The sequence below is a fragment of the Salvelinus alpinus genome, chromosome 7 (genome assembly GCF_045679555.1).
Source record: "Salvelinus alpinus chromosome 7, SLU_Salpinus.1, whole genome shotgun sequence".
NCBI lineage: Eukaryota > Metazoa > Chordata > Actinopteri > Salmoniformes > Salmonidae > Salvelinus > Salvelinus alpinus.
The window spans coordinates 87,770,160-87,788,788 of record NC_092092.1 but is presented as its reverse complement, the minus strand read 5'-3'; the positions used below and the strand labels follow the sequence as shown (position 1 = coordinate 87,788,788).

The 18,629-nt window shown below is 42.2% G+C and overlaps 1 protein-coding gene across 1 annotated transcript in view; it reads left to right on the top strand.

Annotated features, from left to right (window-relative positions):
* Nucleotides 1–8,524: 8,524 nt before the first annotated feature.
* Nucleotides 8,525–18,629, top strand: part of LOC139581818 (iron-sulfur clusters transporter ABCB7, mitochondrial-like) — an 87,986-nt gene continuing 77,881 nt past the window's right edge. Inside the window, exon 1 of the mRNA XM_071412005.1 lies at nucleotides 8,525–8,709. Coding sequence (XP_071268106.1) covers nucleotides 8,569–8,709 — 141 coding nt within the window. The 5' untranslated portion in view covers nucleotides 8,525–8,568. The remainder of the gene's footprint in view (nucleotides 8,710–18,629) is intronic.

Sequence of the window (18,629 nt, the reverse complement as noted above, 5' to 3'; positions counted from 1 at the left end):
TATATACTATGGTGATACTATATACCATGGTGATACTATATACTATGGGGATACTATGGTGGTACTATATACTATGGTGATACTATATACTATGGTGATACTATATACTATGGTGATACTATATACCATGGTGATACTATATACTATGGGGATACTATGGTGGTACTATATACTATGGTGATACTATATACTATGGTGATACTATATACTATGGTGATACTATATACTATGGTGATACTATATACCATGGTGATACTATATACTATGGTGATACTATATACTATGGGGATACTATGGTGGTACTATATACTATGGTGATACTATATACTATGGGGATACTATGGTGGTACTATATACTATGGTGATACTATATACTATGGTGATACTATATACTATGGTGATACTATATACCATGGTGATACTATATACTATGGTGATACTATATACTATGGTGATACTATATATTATGGTGATACTATATACCATGGTGATACTATATACTATGGTGATACTATATACTATGGTGATACTATATACTATGGTGATACTATGGTGGTACTATGGTGATACTATATACCATGGTGATAGTATGGTGATACTATGGTAATACTATTTACTATGGTGATACTATGGTAATACTATATACCATGGTGATACTATATACTATGGTGGTACTGTGGTGATACTATTTACTATGGTGGTACTATGGTTGTACTATGGTGATACTATTTACTATGGTGGTACTATGGTGATACTATTTACTATGGTGGTACTATGGTTGTACTATGGTGATACTATTTACTATGGTGGTACTATGGTGATACTATTTACTATGGTGGTACTATGGTGATACTATTTACTATGGTGGTACTATGGTGATACTATTTACTATGGTGGTACTATATACTATGGTGGTACTATGGTGATACTATTTACCATGGTGGTACTATGGTGAAACTGAGCCCGGCAGACTGTGAAAAACATCAGTAAATGGGATAAGACCTTTACATGCCACAGTATCCCATCTAAGACAAGCTTATCCCAGTTATCTTATTTGGGTTCCTTAAAACTCTGACAGGAGCTTATTCAGGTTATTGTAAACGAGATATGACGTTCATATGCATCAACTCCAAAAAATAATACTTGAGTATCACCAGCAATAACGGGGTATTGGTTTAAAAGTGGTCAGTGATAAGGGGCGTTCAGCTGCAAGGGTCTTTGGGTTTAGTTTGGTCCTGCAGCGCCCACTGCTGGTGACCAGGTGTAACATCTATACATGGTGGAGACCTACGCCACCGTGGTTTTTTAGTATTGTCCAAGAAATGTATCCGAAGCTCACCTTGGTTTTAAGGGAACACAGAGCTATGATGACATAACCACGCCCCGACCCAGGCCAAGAAAGCATGGTCACCTGCCAAATCACCTACTCCCTTTATAGTGCACTACTTTAGACCAGAGCCCTATGGCACCCTACTCCCTTTATAGTGCACTACTTTAGACCAGAGCCCTATGGCACCCTACTCCCTTTATAGTGCACTACTTTAGACCAGAGCCCTATGGAACCCTACTCCCTTTATAGTGCACTACTTTAGACCAGAGCCCTATGGAACCCTACTCCCTTTATAGTGCACTACTTTAGACCAGAGCCCTATGGAACCCTACCTCCTTTATAGTGCACTACTTTAGACCAGAGCCCTATGGGTCCTCTGGGACCTGGTCAAAGTTGTGCACTATTTAGGGGATAAGGTGACCATGCTGGACAGAACACATGAATTCTGGAGGAGAGCATCACTGTTTCCATGAGTAAACAGAACATGTAACATATTAACAGAGTGTTAGCTGTCAAACACAGTAACATGTAACATATGAAATGAACAGAGCAGAGTGCTAGCTGCCAAACACAGAGCTAGCACTCTGCTCTGTTCTGTTAATATGCTAAATGTTACTGTGTTTGACAAACAGAGTAACATTTAGCATATTAACAGAACAGAGTGCTAGCTGTCAAACACAGTAACATGTAACATAAAATAACAGAACAGAACAGAGTGCTAGCTGTCAAACAAATCATATCAAATCAAATTTTATTGGTCACATACATATGGTTAGCAGATGTTAATGCGAGTGTAGTGTGTAAATGCTTGTGCTTCTAGTTCCGACAGTGCAGTAATATCTCACTAGTAATCTAACAAATTCATAACAACTACCTAATACACACAAATCTATAGGGGTGAATAAGAATATGTACATATAAATATATGGATGAGCGATGACCGAGCGGCATAGGCACGGTGCAATATGTAAGTTAGTATGTAAGTTAAGTTAAGTAGGCATTATTAAAGTGACTAGTGATCCATTTATTAAAGTGGCCAATGTGGTACAGTATATACATATGAGATGAGTAATGTAAGATATGTAAACATTGTTAAAGTATCATTGTTTAAAGTGACCAGTGATCCATTTATTAAAGTGGCCAGTGATATGAGTCTCTATGTTGCTAGGTCAAGGCTCATACATGCTAGGTCACGGCTCATACATGCTAGGTCAAGGCTCGTACATGCTAGGTCACGGCTCAAACATGCTAGGTCACGGCTCATACATGCTAGGTCACGGCTCATACATGCTAGGTCAAGGCTCATACATGCTAGGTCAAGGCTCGTACATGCTAGGTCACGGCTCAAACATGCTAGGTCACGGCTCATACATGCTAGGTCACGGCTCATACATGCTAGGTCAAGGCTCATACATGCTAGGTCACGGCTCATACATGCTAGGTCACGGCTCATACATGCTAGGTCACAGCTCATACATGCTAGGTCACGGCTCATACATGCTAGGTCAAGGCTCGTACATGCTAGGTCACGGCTCAAACATGCTAGGTCACGGCTCATACATGCTAGGTTACGGCTCATACATGCTAGGTCAAGGCTCATACATGCTAGGTCAAGGCTCATACATGCTAGGTCACGGCTCATACATGCTAGGTCACGGCTCATACATGCTAGGTCACGGCTCATACATGCTAGGTCACAGCTCATACATGCTAGGTCAAGGCTCGTACATGCTAGGTCACGGCTCATACATGCTAGGTCACGGCTCATACATGCTAGGTCACGGCTCATACATGCTAGGTCACGGCTCATACATGCTAGGTCAAGGCTCATGGATGCTACTGCTGGTGTAACCATAGTAACATATTGATGTAGCTGTGTCAACAGTCAGATCACATGACCTCCTGCTGGTGTAACCATAGTAACATATTGATTGATGTAAGCTGTGTCAACAGTCAGATCACATGACCTCCTGCTGGTGTAACCATAGTAACATATTGATGTAAGCTGTGTCAACAACAGATTCATCACCAGGCGCATTCTTTGTTGAGGAACGGCAGAGGTTCTAATGTGGTTCTAGTTCTCCTGTTCTCCGGCACGGTTCTATTTGTCATTCTAATGTTCTCATACACAGTTCTATTTGTCATTCTAATGTTCTCCTACACAGTTCTATTTGTCATTCTAATGTTCTCCTACACAGTTCTATTTGTCATTCTAATGTTCTCCTACACAGTTCTATTTGTCATTCTAATGTTCTCCTACACAGTTCTATTTGTCATTCTAATGTTCTCCTACACAGTTCTATTTGTCATTCTAATGTTCTCCTACACAGTTCTATTTGTCATTCTAATGTTCTCCTACACAGTTATATTTGTCATTCTAATGTTCTCCGACATGGTTGTATTTGTCATTCTAATGTTCTCCGACACAGTTGTATTTGTCATTCTAATGTTCTCCTACACAGTTCTATTTGTCATTCTAATGTTCTCCGACATGGTTCTATTTGTCATTCTAATGTTCTCCGACACAGTTATATTTGTCATTCTAATGTTCTCCTACACAGTTCTATTTGTCATTCTAATGTTCTCCTACACAGTTCTATTTGTCATTCTAATGTTCTCCTACACAGTTCTATTTGTCATTCTAATGTTCTCCTACACAGTTCTATTTGTCATTCTAATGTTCTCCTACACAGTTATATTTGTCATTCTAATGTTCTCCGACACGGTTGTATTTGTCATTCTAATGTTCTCCGACACAGTTGTATTTGTCATTCTAATGTTCTCCTACACAGTTCTATTTGTCATTGTAATGTTCTCCGACACGGTTCTATTTGTCATTCTAATGTTCTCCGGCATGGTTCTATTTGTCATTCTAATGTTCTCCGACATGGTTCTATTTGTCATTCTAATGTTCTCCGACACAGTTATATTTGTCATTCTAATGTTCTCCGACACGGTTCTATTTGTCATTGTAATGTTCTCCGACACGGTTCTATTTGTCATTGTAATGTTCTCCGACATGGTTCTATTTTTCATTCTAATGTTCTCCTACACAGTTCTATTTGTCATTCTAATGTTCTCCTACACGGTTCTATTTGTCATTCTAATGTTCTCCGACATGGTTCTATTTGTCATTCTAATGTTCTCCTACACGGTTCTATTTGTCATTCTAATGTTCTCCGACACGGTTCCATTTGTCATTCTAATTCTCTAGTCTCTACCCGCTAACCCCTAGACCAGGGCTCTTCAACCTCCCAGGCAAACCGGTGATCCACGGACCCCCATCATACCTTCACAAAAAAATCAGATGTCTTGTCTTATCATCAGGTGACTGATAATGGCAAGGAGAAGTAATCCACTTTTTAAATTAATAGATTTGGTAGATAGTTACTGTGACCTCCCCACATAACAATTAGAAAAGTTGACTGGTAGTCTATTGACTGGTAGTCTACTGACTGGTAGTATTGACTGGTGGTCTATAAAGCATTATGTCCACCAGTGTAGAGGCTATAAAGCATTATGTCCATCAGTGAAGAGGCTATAAAGCATTATGCCCATCAGTGAAGAGGCTATAAAGCATTATGTCCATCAGTGTAGAGGCTATAAAGCATTATGTCCACCAGTGTAGAGGCTATAAAGCATTATGTCCATCAGTGTAGAGGCTATAAAGCATTATGTCCATCAGTGTAGAGGCTATAAAGCATTATGTCCATCAGTGTAGAGGCTATAAAGCATTATGTCCATCAGTGTAGAGGCTATAAAGCATTATGTCCATCAGTATAGAGGCTATAAAGCATTATGTCCACCAGTGTAGAGGCTATAAAGCATTATGTCCATCAGTGTAGAGGCTATAAAGCATTATGTCCACCAGTGTAGAGGCTATAAAGCATTATGTCCATCAGTGTAGAGGTTATAAAGCATTATGTCCATCAGTGTAGAGGCTATAAAGCATTATGTCCACCAGTGTAGAGGTTATAAAGCATTATGTCCATCAGTGTAGAGGCTATAAAGCATTATGTCCACCAGTGTAGAGGTTATAAAGCATTATGTCCACCAGTGTAGAGGCTATAAAGCATTATGTCCATCAGTGTAGAGGTTATAAAGCATTATGTCCATCAGTGTAGAGGCTATAAAGCATTATGTCCACCAGTGTAGAGGTTATAAAGCATTATGTCCACCAGTGTAGAGGCTATAAAGCATTATGTCCATCAGTGTAGAGGCTATAAAGCATTATGTCCACCAGTGTAGAGGTTATAAAGCATTATGTCCACCAGTGTAGAGGTTATAAAGCATTATGTCCATCAGTGTAGAGGCTATAAAGCATTATGTCCATCAGTGTAGAGGCTATAAAGCATTATGTCCACCAGTGTAGAGGCTATAAAGCATTATGTCCACCAGTGTAGAGGTTATAAAGCATTATGTCCACCAGTGTAGAGGTTATAAAGCATTATGTCCATCAGTGAAGAGGCTATAAAGCATTATGTCCACCAGTGTAGAGGCTATAAAGCATTATGTCCATCAGTGTAGAGGCTATAAAGCATTATGTCCACCAGTGTAGAGGCTATAAAGCATTATGTCCACCAGTGTAGAGGCTATAAAGCATTATGTCCACCAGTGTAGAGGTTATAAAGCATTATGTCCATCAGTGTAGAGGCTATAAAGCATTATGTCCACAAGTGAAGAGGTTATAAAGCATTATGTCCATCAGTGTAGAGGCTATAAAGCATTATGTCCATCAGTGTAGAGGCTATAAAGCATTATGTCCACCAGTGTAGAGGCTATAAAGCATTATGTCCACCAGTGTAGAGGCTATAAAGCATTATGTCCATCAGTGTAGAGGTTATAAAGCATTATGTCCATCAGTGTAGAGGCTATAAAGCATTATGTCCATCAGTGTAGAGGTTATAAAGCATTATGTCCATCAGTGTAGAGGCTATAAAGCATTATGTCCACCAGTGCAGAGGCTATAAAGCATTATGTCCATCATTGTAGAGGCTATAAAGCATTATGTCCATCAGTGTAGAGGCTATAAAGCATTATGTCCACCAGTGTAGAGGCTATAAAGCATTATGTCCACCAGTGTAGAGGCTATAAAGCATTATGTCCATCAGTGTAGAGGTTATAAAGCATTATGTCCATCAGTGTAGAGGCTATAAAGCATTATGTCCACCAGTGTAGAGGTTATAAAGCATTATGTCCAACAATTGCATTGTTGGGTTCCTCCGTCTCTTCATACAATGCCACCAATTCCACCATTATGTCCACCAGTGTAGAGGTTATAAAGCATTATGTCCATCAGTGTAGAGGCTATAAAGCATTATGTCCATCAGTGTAGAGGTTATAAAGCATTATGTCCATCAGTGTAGAGGTTATAAAGCATTATGTCCATCAGTGTAGAGGCTATAAAGCATTATGTCCATCAGTGTAGAGGCTATAAAGCATGATGTCCATCAGTGTAGAGGTTATAAAGCATTATGTCCATCAGTGAAGAGGCTATAAAACATTATGTCCACCAGTGTAGAGGTTATAAAGCATTATGTCCATCAGTGTAGAGGCTATAAAGCATTATGTCCATCAGTGTAGAGGCTATAAAGCATTATGTCCATCAGTGTAGATGGTGTAAAGCATTATGTCCATCAGTGTAGAGGTTATAAAGCATTATGTCCATCAGTGCAGAGGCTATAAACCATTATGTCCACCAGTGTAGAGGCTATAAAGCATTATGTCCATCAGTGTAGAGGCTATAAAGCATTATGTCCATCAGTGTAGAGGCTATAAAGCATTATGTCCATCAGTGTAGAGGCTATAAAGCATTATGTCCATCAGTGTAGAGGCTATAAAGCATTATGTCCACCAGTGTAGAGGCTATAAAGCATTATGTCCATCAGTGAAGAGGCTATAAAGCATTATGTCCATCAGTGTAGAGGCTATAAAGCATTATGTCCATCAGTGTAGAGGCTATAAAGCATTATGTCCATCAGTGAAGAGGCTATAAAGCATTATGTCATTGTTGGAGTGTACCCCTGGCTATCCGTACATTTTAAAAACAAGAAAATGGTGCCATCTGCTTTGCTTATTACAATTATTTTTTTAATGATTTATACTTTTACTTTTGATACTTAAATATATTTTACATATTACATTTACGTTTGATACTTAAGTATATTTAGTACCAAATACTTTTAGACTTTTACTCAAGTAGTATTTTACTGGGTGACTTTCACTTTTACTTGAGTAACTTTCCATTAACTTATCAATAGTTTTACAGCAGTATGTTTAGAAATCTTATCAATAACAAGAGTAAAACCTAAATTCCAAGCTGAACAACGAAATAAACGTAATGTTATTTAATTACGTATATAATAACCAAATGTTGCGAAATAGCCACATAGATGGCTATTATGATTTTATTCCTTTAAAAAAAGGAATGAATGGCGACCGGGACAAAGTTCGTTCTAATCGGAAATAATGTAACCAAAGATTTTAATAACAAAGAGACCCCAGCACGTCGTTTCAAATGGGAACAAACGAGTCATAGTGGGCAGAACAGGCAAGATCCTATTGGCGCGTTATAGCACGCATGCGCATTTTCCGTTAGGGAACGCCTACTCTGTGAAGTGCTGGTGTACAATAACAAAATTTGTCTTTGCACTCCTTCTAAACAACGCCATTTTTGTGTGTTTTTTTGCAAAGAGTAAAGTCTACAAAACGTAGTCCACTCTGTTCGTAATATATTCTAGTTTTGGGAACAGAACATTTTATTAACATCAAATGTATCATCGATGAGAAAATTTGCAGAATTTCGACCAAATCCATCTCGGTCCAGCGTCTCCCAATGCCTGCAACTGGGCTTCCTTTTTACATTTATTTAAAAAAAAATATTACCAATGTAGAAAAGTCTGTATACATACAATAAGTACATAAATAGACAACGATAACATATGCTAGGGGGTACAACAAATGACAGATTATACAAAGACCTTAAAAGAAACACACATTGTTTTAACAGCTTTCTTATTAGAAGAATGTAGAATGGTCTTAATGTACTGGTCAAATTCCTTATAGAAAACACGGAAGAGTGGATTTTTTTATTGGTGAATTTACATTTATGAGTACAACAGTCCTTCCTCCGTGGTAACGCCAAGCGGATGCTTCACATTTATACATCCGGTGAAATATCAATCTCATTGCTGTGACGTACTCTTTGTTGATTATGGAACCCGCCTTCCTTTGGCAAGATGGCGCCGCTGCTGGTACAGCTGAAATGTGGATTCCACTTGCAAAGACAAACATTCTCTACTTTACTTCAACATAGAAGTTCGTATCATATTTGGAGAGGAGGTAACACACCGAATGGGAAGCAACAGAAGACTTATTTGGTGAGTTATTAACCTGGAGAGGGGAGGAAGGACACTTCGTAGAGAGACACTTTCGACAAGTTCCCATCATAATGTTATAAAGTTAGCTAGTTTGGGGTGACTGGGTATTAAGTTGTATTAGTCAGAAAGTGTGGAACCAAGTTTGTGGAGATTCCCATGGCTGTCGATGTTTGGCTTCAAGTTGAGATTAAAGTGAAAGTGATTTCGACATTAACTAGCTAAAGTTACTTTGATAACATCTCATACGTAGCTAAGGTTAGCTGGCTGAGGGGTGGTCACCTAGGTATGTAAATTGTGGGGCAGAAACTCCAATCCAGATCGATTTACCTGCAGTAGGGCACATCGATAGACTTTTATTTTTACCCAGTCGGCTCGGAGATTCGAACCAGCAACCTTTCGCTTACTTGCTCAACGCTCGTAACCGCTAGGCTACCTGCCTACTTCAGAACTGACAACGTACCGCGTGTCACGATGACACGCTTTACTCACTGTTGTTGATCCAAAAATGTTTTCCACCACAAGCGCTGTCTCAATTTGTTCCTGACACCACGAGTGTAACAGTATAACTTTAAACCGTCCCCTCGCCCCGACACGGGCGCGAACCAGGGACCCTCTGCACACGTCAACAACAGTTGCCCACGAAGCGTCGTTACCCATCGCTCCACAAAAGCCGCGGCCCTTGCAGAGCAAGGGGCAACACTACTAATAGGTTTCAGAGCAAGTGACGTAACTGATTGAAACGCTACTAGCGCGTACCCGCTAACTAGCTAGCCATTTCACATCCGTTACACTAGCACTGTCTCAATTTGTTCCTGACACCACGAGCACTGTCTCAATTTGTTGCTGACACCACGAGCACTGTCTCAATTTGTTCCTGACACCACGAGCGCTGTCTCAATTTGTTCCTGACACCACGAGCACTGTCTCAATATGTTCCTGACACCACGAGCGCTGTCTCAATTTGTTCCTGACACCACGAGCGCTGTCTCAATTTGTTCCTGACACCACGAGCGCTGTCTCAATTTGTTCCTGACACCACGAGCGCTGTCTCAATTTGTTCCTGACACCACGAGCGCTGTCTCAATTTGTTCCTGACACCACGAGCGCTGTCTCAATTTGTTCCTGACACCACGAGCGCTGTCTCAATTTGTTCCTGACACCACGAGCGCTGTCTCAATTTGTTCCTGACACCACGAGCGCTGTCTCAATTTGTTCCTGACACCACGAGCGCTGTCTCAATTTGTTCCTGACACCACGAGCGCTGTCTCAATTTGTTCCTGACACCACGAGCGCTGTCTCAATTTGTTCCTGACACCACGAGCGCTGTCTCAATTTGTTCCTGACACCACGAGCGCTGTCTCAATTTGTTCCTGACACCACGAGCGCTGTCTCAATTTGTTCCTGACACCACGAGCGCTGTCTCAATTTGTTCCTGACACCACGAGCGCTGTCTCAATTTGTTCCTGACACCACGAGCGCTGTCTCAATTTGTTCCTGACACCACGAGCGCTGTCTCAATTTGTTCCTGACACCACGAGCGCTGTCTCAATTTGTTCCTGACACCACGAGCGCTGTCTCAATTTGTTCCTGACACCACGAGCGCTGTCTCAATATGTTCCTGACACCACGAGCGCTGTCTCAATTTGTTCCTGACACCACGAGCGCTGTCTCAATTTGTTCCTGACACCACGAGCGCTGTCTCAATTTGTTCCTGACACCACGAGCGCTGTCTCAATTTGTTCCTGACACCACGAGCGCTGTCTCAATTTGTTCCTGACACCACGAGCGCTGTCTCAATTTGTTCCTGACACCACGAGCGCTGTCTCAATTTGTTCCTGACACCACGAGCGCTGTCTCAATATGTTCCTGACACCACGAGCGCTGTCTCAATTTGTTCCTGACACCACGAGCGCTGTCTCAATTTGTTCCTGACACCACGAGCGCTGTCTCAATTTGTTCCTGACACCACGAGCGCTGTCTCAATTTGTTCCTGACACCACGAGCGCTGTCTCAATTTGTTCCTGACACCACGAGCGCTGTCTCAATTTGTTCCTGACACCACGAGCGCTGTCTCAATTTGTTCCTGACACCACGAGCGCTGTCTCAATTTGTTCCTGACACCACGAGCGCTGTCTCAATTTGTTCCTGACACCACGAGCGCTGTCTCAATTTGTTCCTGACACCACGAGCGCTGTCTCAATTTGTTCCTGACACCACGAGCGCTGTCTCAATTTGTTCCTGACACCACGAGCGCTGTCTCAATTTGTTCCTGACACCACGAGCGCTGTCTCAATTTGTTCCTGACACCACGAGCGCTGTCTCAATTTGTTCCTGACACCACGAGCGCTGTCTCAATTTGTTCCTGACACCACGAGCGCTGTCTCAATTTGTTCCTGACACCACGAGCGCTGTCTCAATTTGTTCCTGACACCACGAGCGCTGTCTCAATTTGTTCCTGACACCACGAGCGCTGTCTCAATTTGTTCCTGACACCACGAGCGCTGTCTCAATTTGTTCCTGACACCACGAGCGCTGTCTCAATTTGTTCCTGACACCACGAGCGCTGTCTCAATTTGTTCCTGACACCACGAGCGCTGTCTCAATTTGTTCCTGACACCACGAGCGCTGTCTCAATATGTTCCTGACACCACGAGCGCTGTCTCAATTTGTTCCTGACACCACGAGCGCTGTCTCAATTTGTTCCTGACACCACGAGCGCTGTCTCAATTTGTTCCTGACACCACGAGCGCTGTCTCAATTTGTTCCTGACACCACGAGCGCTGTCTCAATTTGTTCCTGACACCACGAGCGCTGTCTCAATTTGTTCCTGACACCACGAGCGCTGTCTCAATTTGTTCCTGACACCACGAGCGCTGTCTCAATATGTTCCTGACACCACGAGCGCTGTCTCAATTTGTTCCTGACACCACGAGCGCTGTCTCAATTTGTTCCTGACACCACGAGCGCTGTCTCAATTTGTTCCTGACACCACGAGCGCTGTCTCAATTTGTTCCTGACACCACGAGCGCTGTCTCAATTTGTTCCTGACATGGGTTGGTCTAGCCCTTGATCATGACTCTGTCCCATAAATCACTGGATGAAGGCGTCTTCTGGATTGTTACAATGCCTGACGCTCAGTCTGAACATGTCTCGCTTGTGGTATGGTTTTGGACTCATAAGGGTCCTTATCTTTCATATCAGCCAGAAATCATAAAAAAAAGTTAAATGAATACACTCCATGTTAGGGTTCCCACACGGCCATATCTCCATGTTACAGCGCTTATTAACGGAAGACGAGGCGACCACCTGTGCCAGTTAGCTATCTAGCATGCTCTGAACACCTGTGTGTAAACGTCATTTGGGAAGTGTAGTTTCGTCAGATGGAGCCACCCATAGCTGGATGTATCTGTGCAAAACTGCTACAGTCTCACTCGTCATTATTCACAAATCATTCAGGATTATCCGTATTTAGTAAGTCTATTCTTATACTACATTATTTATCATTTCTATTAGCCACGAAATAATCTGAAACTCAATCCAAACAAATAGCAAATACTTCTAACAATTTTGTCACAAGCTTGATGTGGTCATTGTGTGCTATGAATATGGGATAAAATACTTTCTACTACTTTAATACACAAGTGAATTTGTCCCAATACTTTTGGCCCTTTAAAATGGGGGGACTATGTACATGTACTACTATTGTACTATGTACAAAAATGCTGTAATTTGCTAACCGATCACCTGATATGGATTAAAATACCCTCAAATTAAAGCGGACAGTCTTCACGTTAACCTCATAGTCATTGTATCATTTCAAATCCCAAGTGCTGGAATACAGAGCCAAAACAACAAAACTTGTCACTGTACTAGAGGTCGACCGATTATGATTTTTCAACGTCGATACCGATTATTGGACGATTTTTATTTATTTATTTGTAATAATGACAATTACAACAATACTGTATGAACACTTATTTTAACTTAATACAATACATCACTAAAATCAATTTAGCCTCAAATAAATAATGAAACATGTTCAATTTGGTTTAAATAATGCAAAAACAAAGTGTTGGAGAAGAAAGTAAAAGTGCAATATGTGCCATGTAAGAAAGCTAACGTTTCAGTTCCTTGCTCAGAACATGAGAACATATGAAGGCTGGTGGTTCCTTTTAACATGAGTCTTCAATATTCCCAGGTAAGAAGTTTTAGGTTGCAGTTATTATAGGAATTATAGGACTATTTCTCTCTATACCATTTGTATGTCATAGACCTTTGACTATTGGACATTCTAATAGGCACTTTAGTATTACCAGCCTAATCTCAGGAGTTGATCGGCTTGAAGTCATAAACGGCGCTGTGCTTGAAGCATTGCTAAGAGCTGCTGGCAAACACAGTAAAGTTTGAATGAATGCTTACGAGCTTACCACCGCTCAGTCAGACTGCATTATCAAGTCATAGACATAGTTATAACATAATAAACACAGAAATATGAGCCGTTGGTCATTAATATGGTCAAATCCGGAAACTATAATTTCAAAAACAAAACGTTTATTATTTCAGTGAAATACTGAACCGTTCTGTATTTTATCAATCCATAAGTCTAAATATTGCTGTTACATTGCACAACCTTCAATGTTAAATTAGTTTGCAAAGAGCCAGGCGGCCCAAACTGTTGCATATACCTTGACTCTGCGTGCAATTAACGCAAGAGTCAAGAAGTGACACAATTTCCCAAGTTAATCTTGCCTGCTAACATGAATTTCTTTTAACTAAATATGCAGGTTTAAAAATATGTACTTGTGTATTGATTTTAACATTGATTTTAAGGCATTGATGTTTATGGTTAGGTACACATTGGTGCAACGATTGTGCTTTTTTCGCGAAAGGCTTGTTAAATCACCCGTTTGGCAAAGTAGGCTGTGATTCGATGATAAATTAACAGGCACCACATCGACTATATGCAACGCAGGACAAGCTAGTTAACTAGTAATATCATCAACCATGTGTAGTTAACTAGTGATTATGTGAAGATTGATTGTTTTTTATAAGATAAGTTTAATGCTAGCTAGCAACTTACCTTGGCTCCTTGCTGCACTCGCATAACAGGTAGTCAGCCTGCCACGCAGTCTCCTCGTGGAGTGCAATGTAATCGGCATCCAAAATTGCTGATTACCGATTGTTACCGATCAATTACCGATTGATGAAAACTTGAAATCGGCCCTAATTAATCGGTCGACCTCTAATAAGTAAGTCGTCGATGCGCTTACTGATGAAGCTGGTGACTGAGGTGTTATACTCCACAATGCCATTGGATGAATACTGGAACATATTCCAGTCTGTGCTGCAAAACAGTGATGTAGCGTCCTGCTTTAGTTTTTGCATGTAAGCAGGAATCAGGAGGATAGAATTATGGTCAGATCTCCCAAATGGAGGGCGAGGGAGAGATTTGTACACATCTGTGTGTGGAGTAAAGGTGGTCACTAGGAGCCCGTAAAACAGCAGTCATCCCCTCCAGCGCCATTATTATGGAACGTAGGAACATCAAGTGTTATAAATAGTTGTAGAATGTTCCAGAACAACAGTATGACTGGTGCCATTCTTCATCTTGTTTACAACCAGATATCAGTATTTATTTTAGGGGAAACTACCAAGAACTGTTTTAGTGAATTATATGAATCATGAATTGAACTGCATCCATCTAATCTGCCAACAATGTCTTACTGTACATTATGGAACGTTGAGTCAAATAGAAACTATTTTTAAAACCTCTTATAAAGTTAGTTTTGTAGCATAAACTGTGAATTTGATATTTTTGGACTGATTTTATGATTGTGTGTTTGTTTCATATCTGCAAAGTAGTTAAAATTCTGTCAGTTCCACTTTAAACTTTAGGTCAGCGGTTCCTTTGTGTGCTAAACGTGAAATGCTTTTTGCAATGGGAAGTATTAGTTGTACATTTAGATTGGGAAATGCTTAGTGTTTTTGTGTTCTTATGATTGGGACCTGCTGGCTTATTATGTCTTTAGTTTATGGACTGTTTATCCTTTAACATCATGCTGTGTGTGACTGCTGTCTCTCCATCAGCCCTGTCTGGTGGTGTAGTGGTGCGTTAACACCATGCTGTGTGTGACTGCTGTCTCTCCATCAGCCCTGTCTGGTGGTGTAGTGGTCCTTTAACACCATGCTGTGTGTGACTGCTGTCTCTCCATCAGCCCTATGCAGTGGTGTAGTGGTCCTTTAACATCATGCTGTGTGTGACTGCTGTCTTTCCATCAGCCCTATGCAGTGGTGTAGTGGTCCTTTAACACCATGCTGTGTGTGACTGCTGTCTTTCCATCAGCCCTATGCAGTGGTGTAGTGGTCCTTTAACATCATGCTGTGTGTGACTGCTGTCTCTCCATCGGCCCTATGTAGTCGTGTAGTGGTCCTTTAACATCATGCTGTGTGTGACTGCTGTCTCCATCGGCCCTATCCAGTGGTGTACTGGTCCTTTAACATCATGCTGTGTGTGACTGCTGTCTCTCCATCAGCCCTATCCAGTGGTGTAGTGGTCCTTTAACATCATGCTGTGTGTGACTGCTGTCTCTCCATCGGCCCTATGTAGTGGTCCTTTAACATCATGCTGTGTGTGACTGCTGTCTCTCCATCGGCCCTATGTAGTGGTCCTTTAACATCATGCTGTGTGTGACTGCTGTCTCTCCATTAGCCCTATGCAGTCATGCAGTGGTGTAGTGGAGAAGTAGGTATACTCTAGTTCTGCTGAAATGTCCCCAGCGCCCAGCGGAGGAAAATCCTGTGTGAAAATGTTTTCCTATAGATTTTCACTCTCAAAATCAAAAATGTTTCATAGAAAGAAGAGAAAATTGATGGTTAAGATCTGCAACAATGCTTAAACTAGGGATGCAGCGAAATTCCTTTTTTGTTGTTGTCCGAAACCGATATCCAGTATGTTCCTTGCCAAAAAACCTGATACCGATAACTAGGTTTGCACATTTTGGGGAATATTCAGAGGTGGGAATTAACGGGAATATATGCAAATTAATATTAATACCATTTAAATGTTGATGTTTTTTTGCATTGGATATACACTGCTCAAAAAAAATAAAGGGAACACTAAAATAACACATCCTAGATCTGAATGAATGAAATATTCTTATTAAATACTTTTTTCTTTACATAGTTGAATGTTCTGACAACAAAATCACACAAAAATGATCAATGTAAATCAAATTTATCAACCCATGGAGGTCTGGATTTGGAGTCACACTCAAAATTAAAGTGGAAAACCACACTACAGGCTGATCCAACTTTGATGTAATGTCCTTAAAACAAGTCAAAATGAGGCTCAGTAGTGTGTGTGGCCTGTATGACCTCCCTACAACGCCTGGGCATGCTCCTGATGAGGTGGCGGATGGTCTCCTGAGGGATCTCCTCCCAGACCTGGACTAAAGCATCCGCCAACTCCTGGACAGTCTGTTGGTGGATGGAGCGAGACATGATGTCCCACGTGCTCAATTGGATTCAGGTCTGGGGAACGGGCGGGCCAGTCCATAGCATCAATGCCTTCCTCTTGCAGGAACTGCTGACACACTCCAGCCACATGAGGTCTAGCATTGTCTTGCATTAGGAGGAACCCAGGGCCAACCGCACCAGCATATGGTCTCACAAGGGGTCTGAGGATCTCATCTCGGTACCTAATGGCAGTCAGGCTACCTCTGGCGAGCACATGGAGGGCTGTGCGGCCCCCCAAAGAAATGCCACCCCACACCATGACTGACCCACCGCCAAACCGGTCATGCTGGGGGATGTTGCAGGCAGCAGAACGTTCTCCACGGCCTCTCTAGACTCTGTCACGTCTGTCACATGTGCTCAGTGTGAACCTGCTTTCATCTGTGAAGAGCACAGGGCGCCAGTGGCAAATTTGCCAATCTTGGTGTTCTCTGGCAAATGCCAAACGTCCTGCACGGTGTTGGGCTGTGAGCATAACCCCCACCTGTGGACGTCGGGCCCTCATACCACCCTCATGGAGTCTGTTTCTGACCGTTTGAGCAGACACATGCACATTTGTGGCCTGCTGGAGGTCATTTTGCAGGGCTCTGGCAGTGCTCCTCCTACTCCTCCTTGCACAAAGGCGGAGGTAGCGGTCCTGCTGCTGGGTTGTTGCCCTCCTACGGCCTCCTCCACGTCTCCTGATGTACTGGCCTGTCTCCTGGTAGCGCCTCCATGCTCTGGACACTACGCTGACAGACACAGCAAACCTTCTTGCCACAGCTCGCATTGATGTGCCATCCTGGATGAGCTGCACTACCTGAGCCACTTGTGTGGGTTGTAGACTCCGTCTCATGCTACCACTAGAGTGAGAGCACCGCCAGCATTCAAAAGTGACCAAAACATCAGCCAGGAAGCATAGGAACTGAGAAGTGGTCTGTGGTCACCACCTGCAGAACCACTCCTTTATTGGGGGTGTCTTGCTAATTGCCTATAATTTCCACCTGTTGTCTATTCCATTTGCACAACAGCATGTGAAATTTATTGTCAATCAGTGTTGCTTCCTAAGTGGACAGTTTGATTTCACAGAAGTGTGATTGACTTGGAGTTACATTGTGTTGTTTAAGTGTTCCCTTTATTTTTTTGAGCAGTGTATTTACCATATCACATGAAGACAGAAACATAAACCCTTTACCTTATCCTAAGTAGACATAATTGTAAATGATTAAATCCTTCCAATAGAAATAAAATAGAAAAAAAAACAAAAAACGATTTAGTTACGAATGAAACATTAGTTGATTCTTCACATGGGATGAAGGGAATATTAAATGATCCCCAATGATCCATCGCATCTCCCAAAAATGGTTTCAACATACATCTGTAAAATGATAGTCTAGAAACTAAAGCTTTGGTTGTCTTCCTCTCAGGCTTCCATGTCTTCTCCCTGGACCTCCTCAATGTACCCCTCTTGAACATCAGACTCCATGTCTTCTCCCTGGACCTCCTCAATGTACCCCTCTTGAACATCAGACTCCATGTCTTCTCCCTGGACCTCCTCAATGTACCCCTCTTGAACATCAGACTCTGAGGCCTCATCTTCACTGTCACTTTCCAACCTTGTTGAGGATGGCTCGTTGTCAGGCTCAAAAAGCCTCAAATTTGCCCGGGTGGCCACCAACTTTTCAACCCTTGTATTGGTCAGCCTGTTGCGTGCTTTGGTGTGTGTGTTCCCAAACAAGGACCAGTTGCGCTCTGAGGCGGCTGATGTTGGTGGGATTTGGAGGATGATGGAGGCAACAGGGGAAAGAGCCTCAGTTCCACAAAGTCCCTTCCACCAGGTGGCTGATGAGATCTGTTGGCACGACTGCCATATGACATCTCCATCCCAAAGCCCTTGCTTGGCAATGTACTTCGCCAGACTGCCAAGAACCTAGCCCTCATCCAGGCCAAGGTGGCGAGACACGGTAGTGATGACACCACAGGCCTTGTTGATCTCCAGACAGGATGCTCTTGCCAGCATACTTGGGGTCCAACATGTACGCTGCGGTGTGTATGGGCTTCATTCAAGTCTTCATACTTTTTGATGTATTTCAGAACTGCAGTTTCCTCTGCTTGGAGCAACAGTGAAGTGGGCAGGGCAGTACAGATTTATTCTCTTACATCTGAAAGGAGAGTCTGAACATCAGACAGGATGGCATTGTCTCCCTCAATCTGTGCAATGGCTACTGCTGTTGGTTTCAGGAGTTTCAGGCTGCTTTACCACTCTCTCCCAAAATACATCATCCAGGAGGATCCTCTTGATGGGGCTGTCCATATCCGCAGACTATGAAATGGCAATTTCTTGGAGAGTCTCCTTCCCCTCCAGGAGACTGTCAAACATGATAACACCACTCCAACGGGTGTTGCTGGGCAGCTTCAATGTGGTGCTC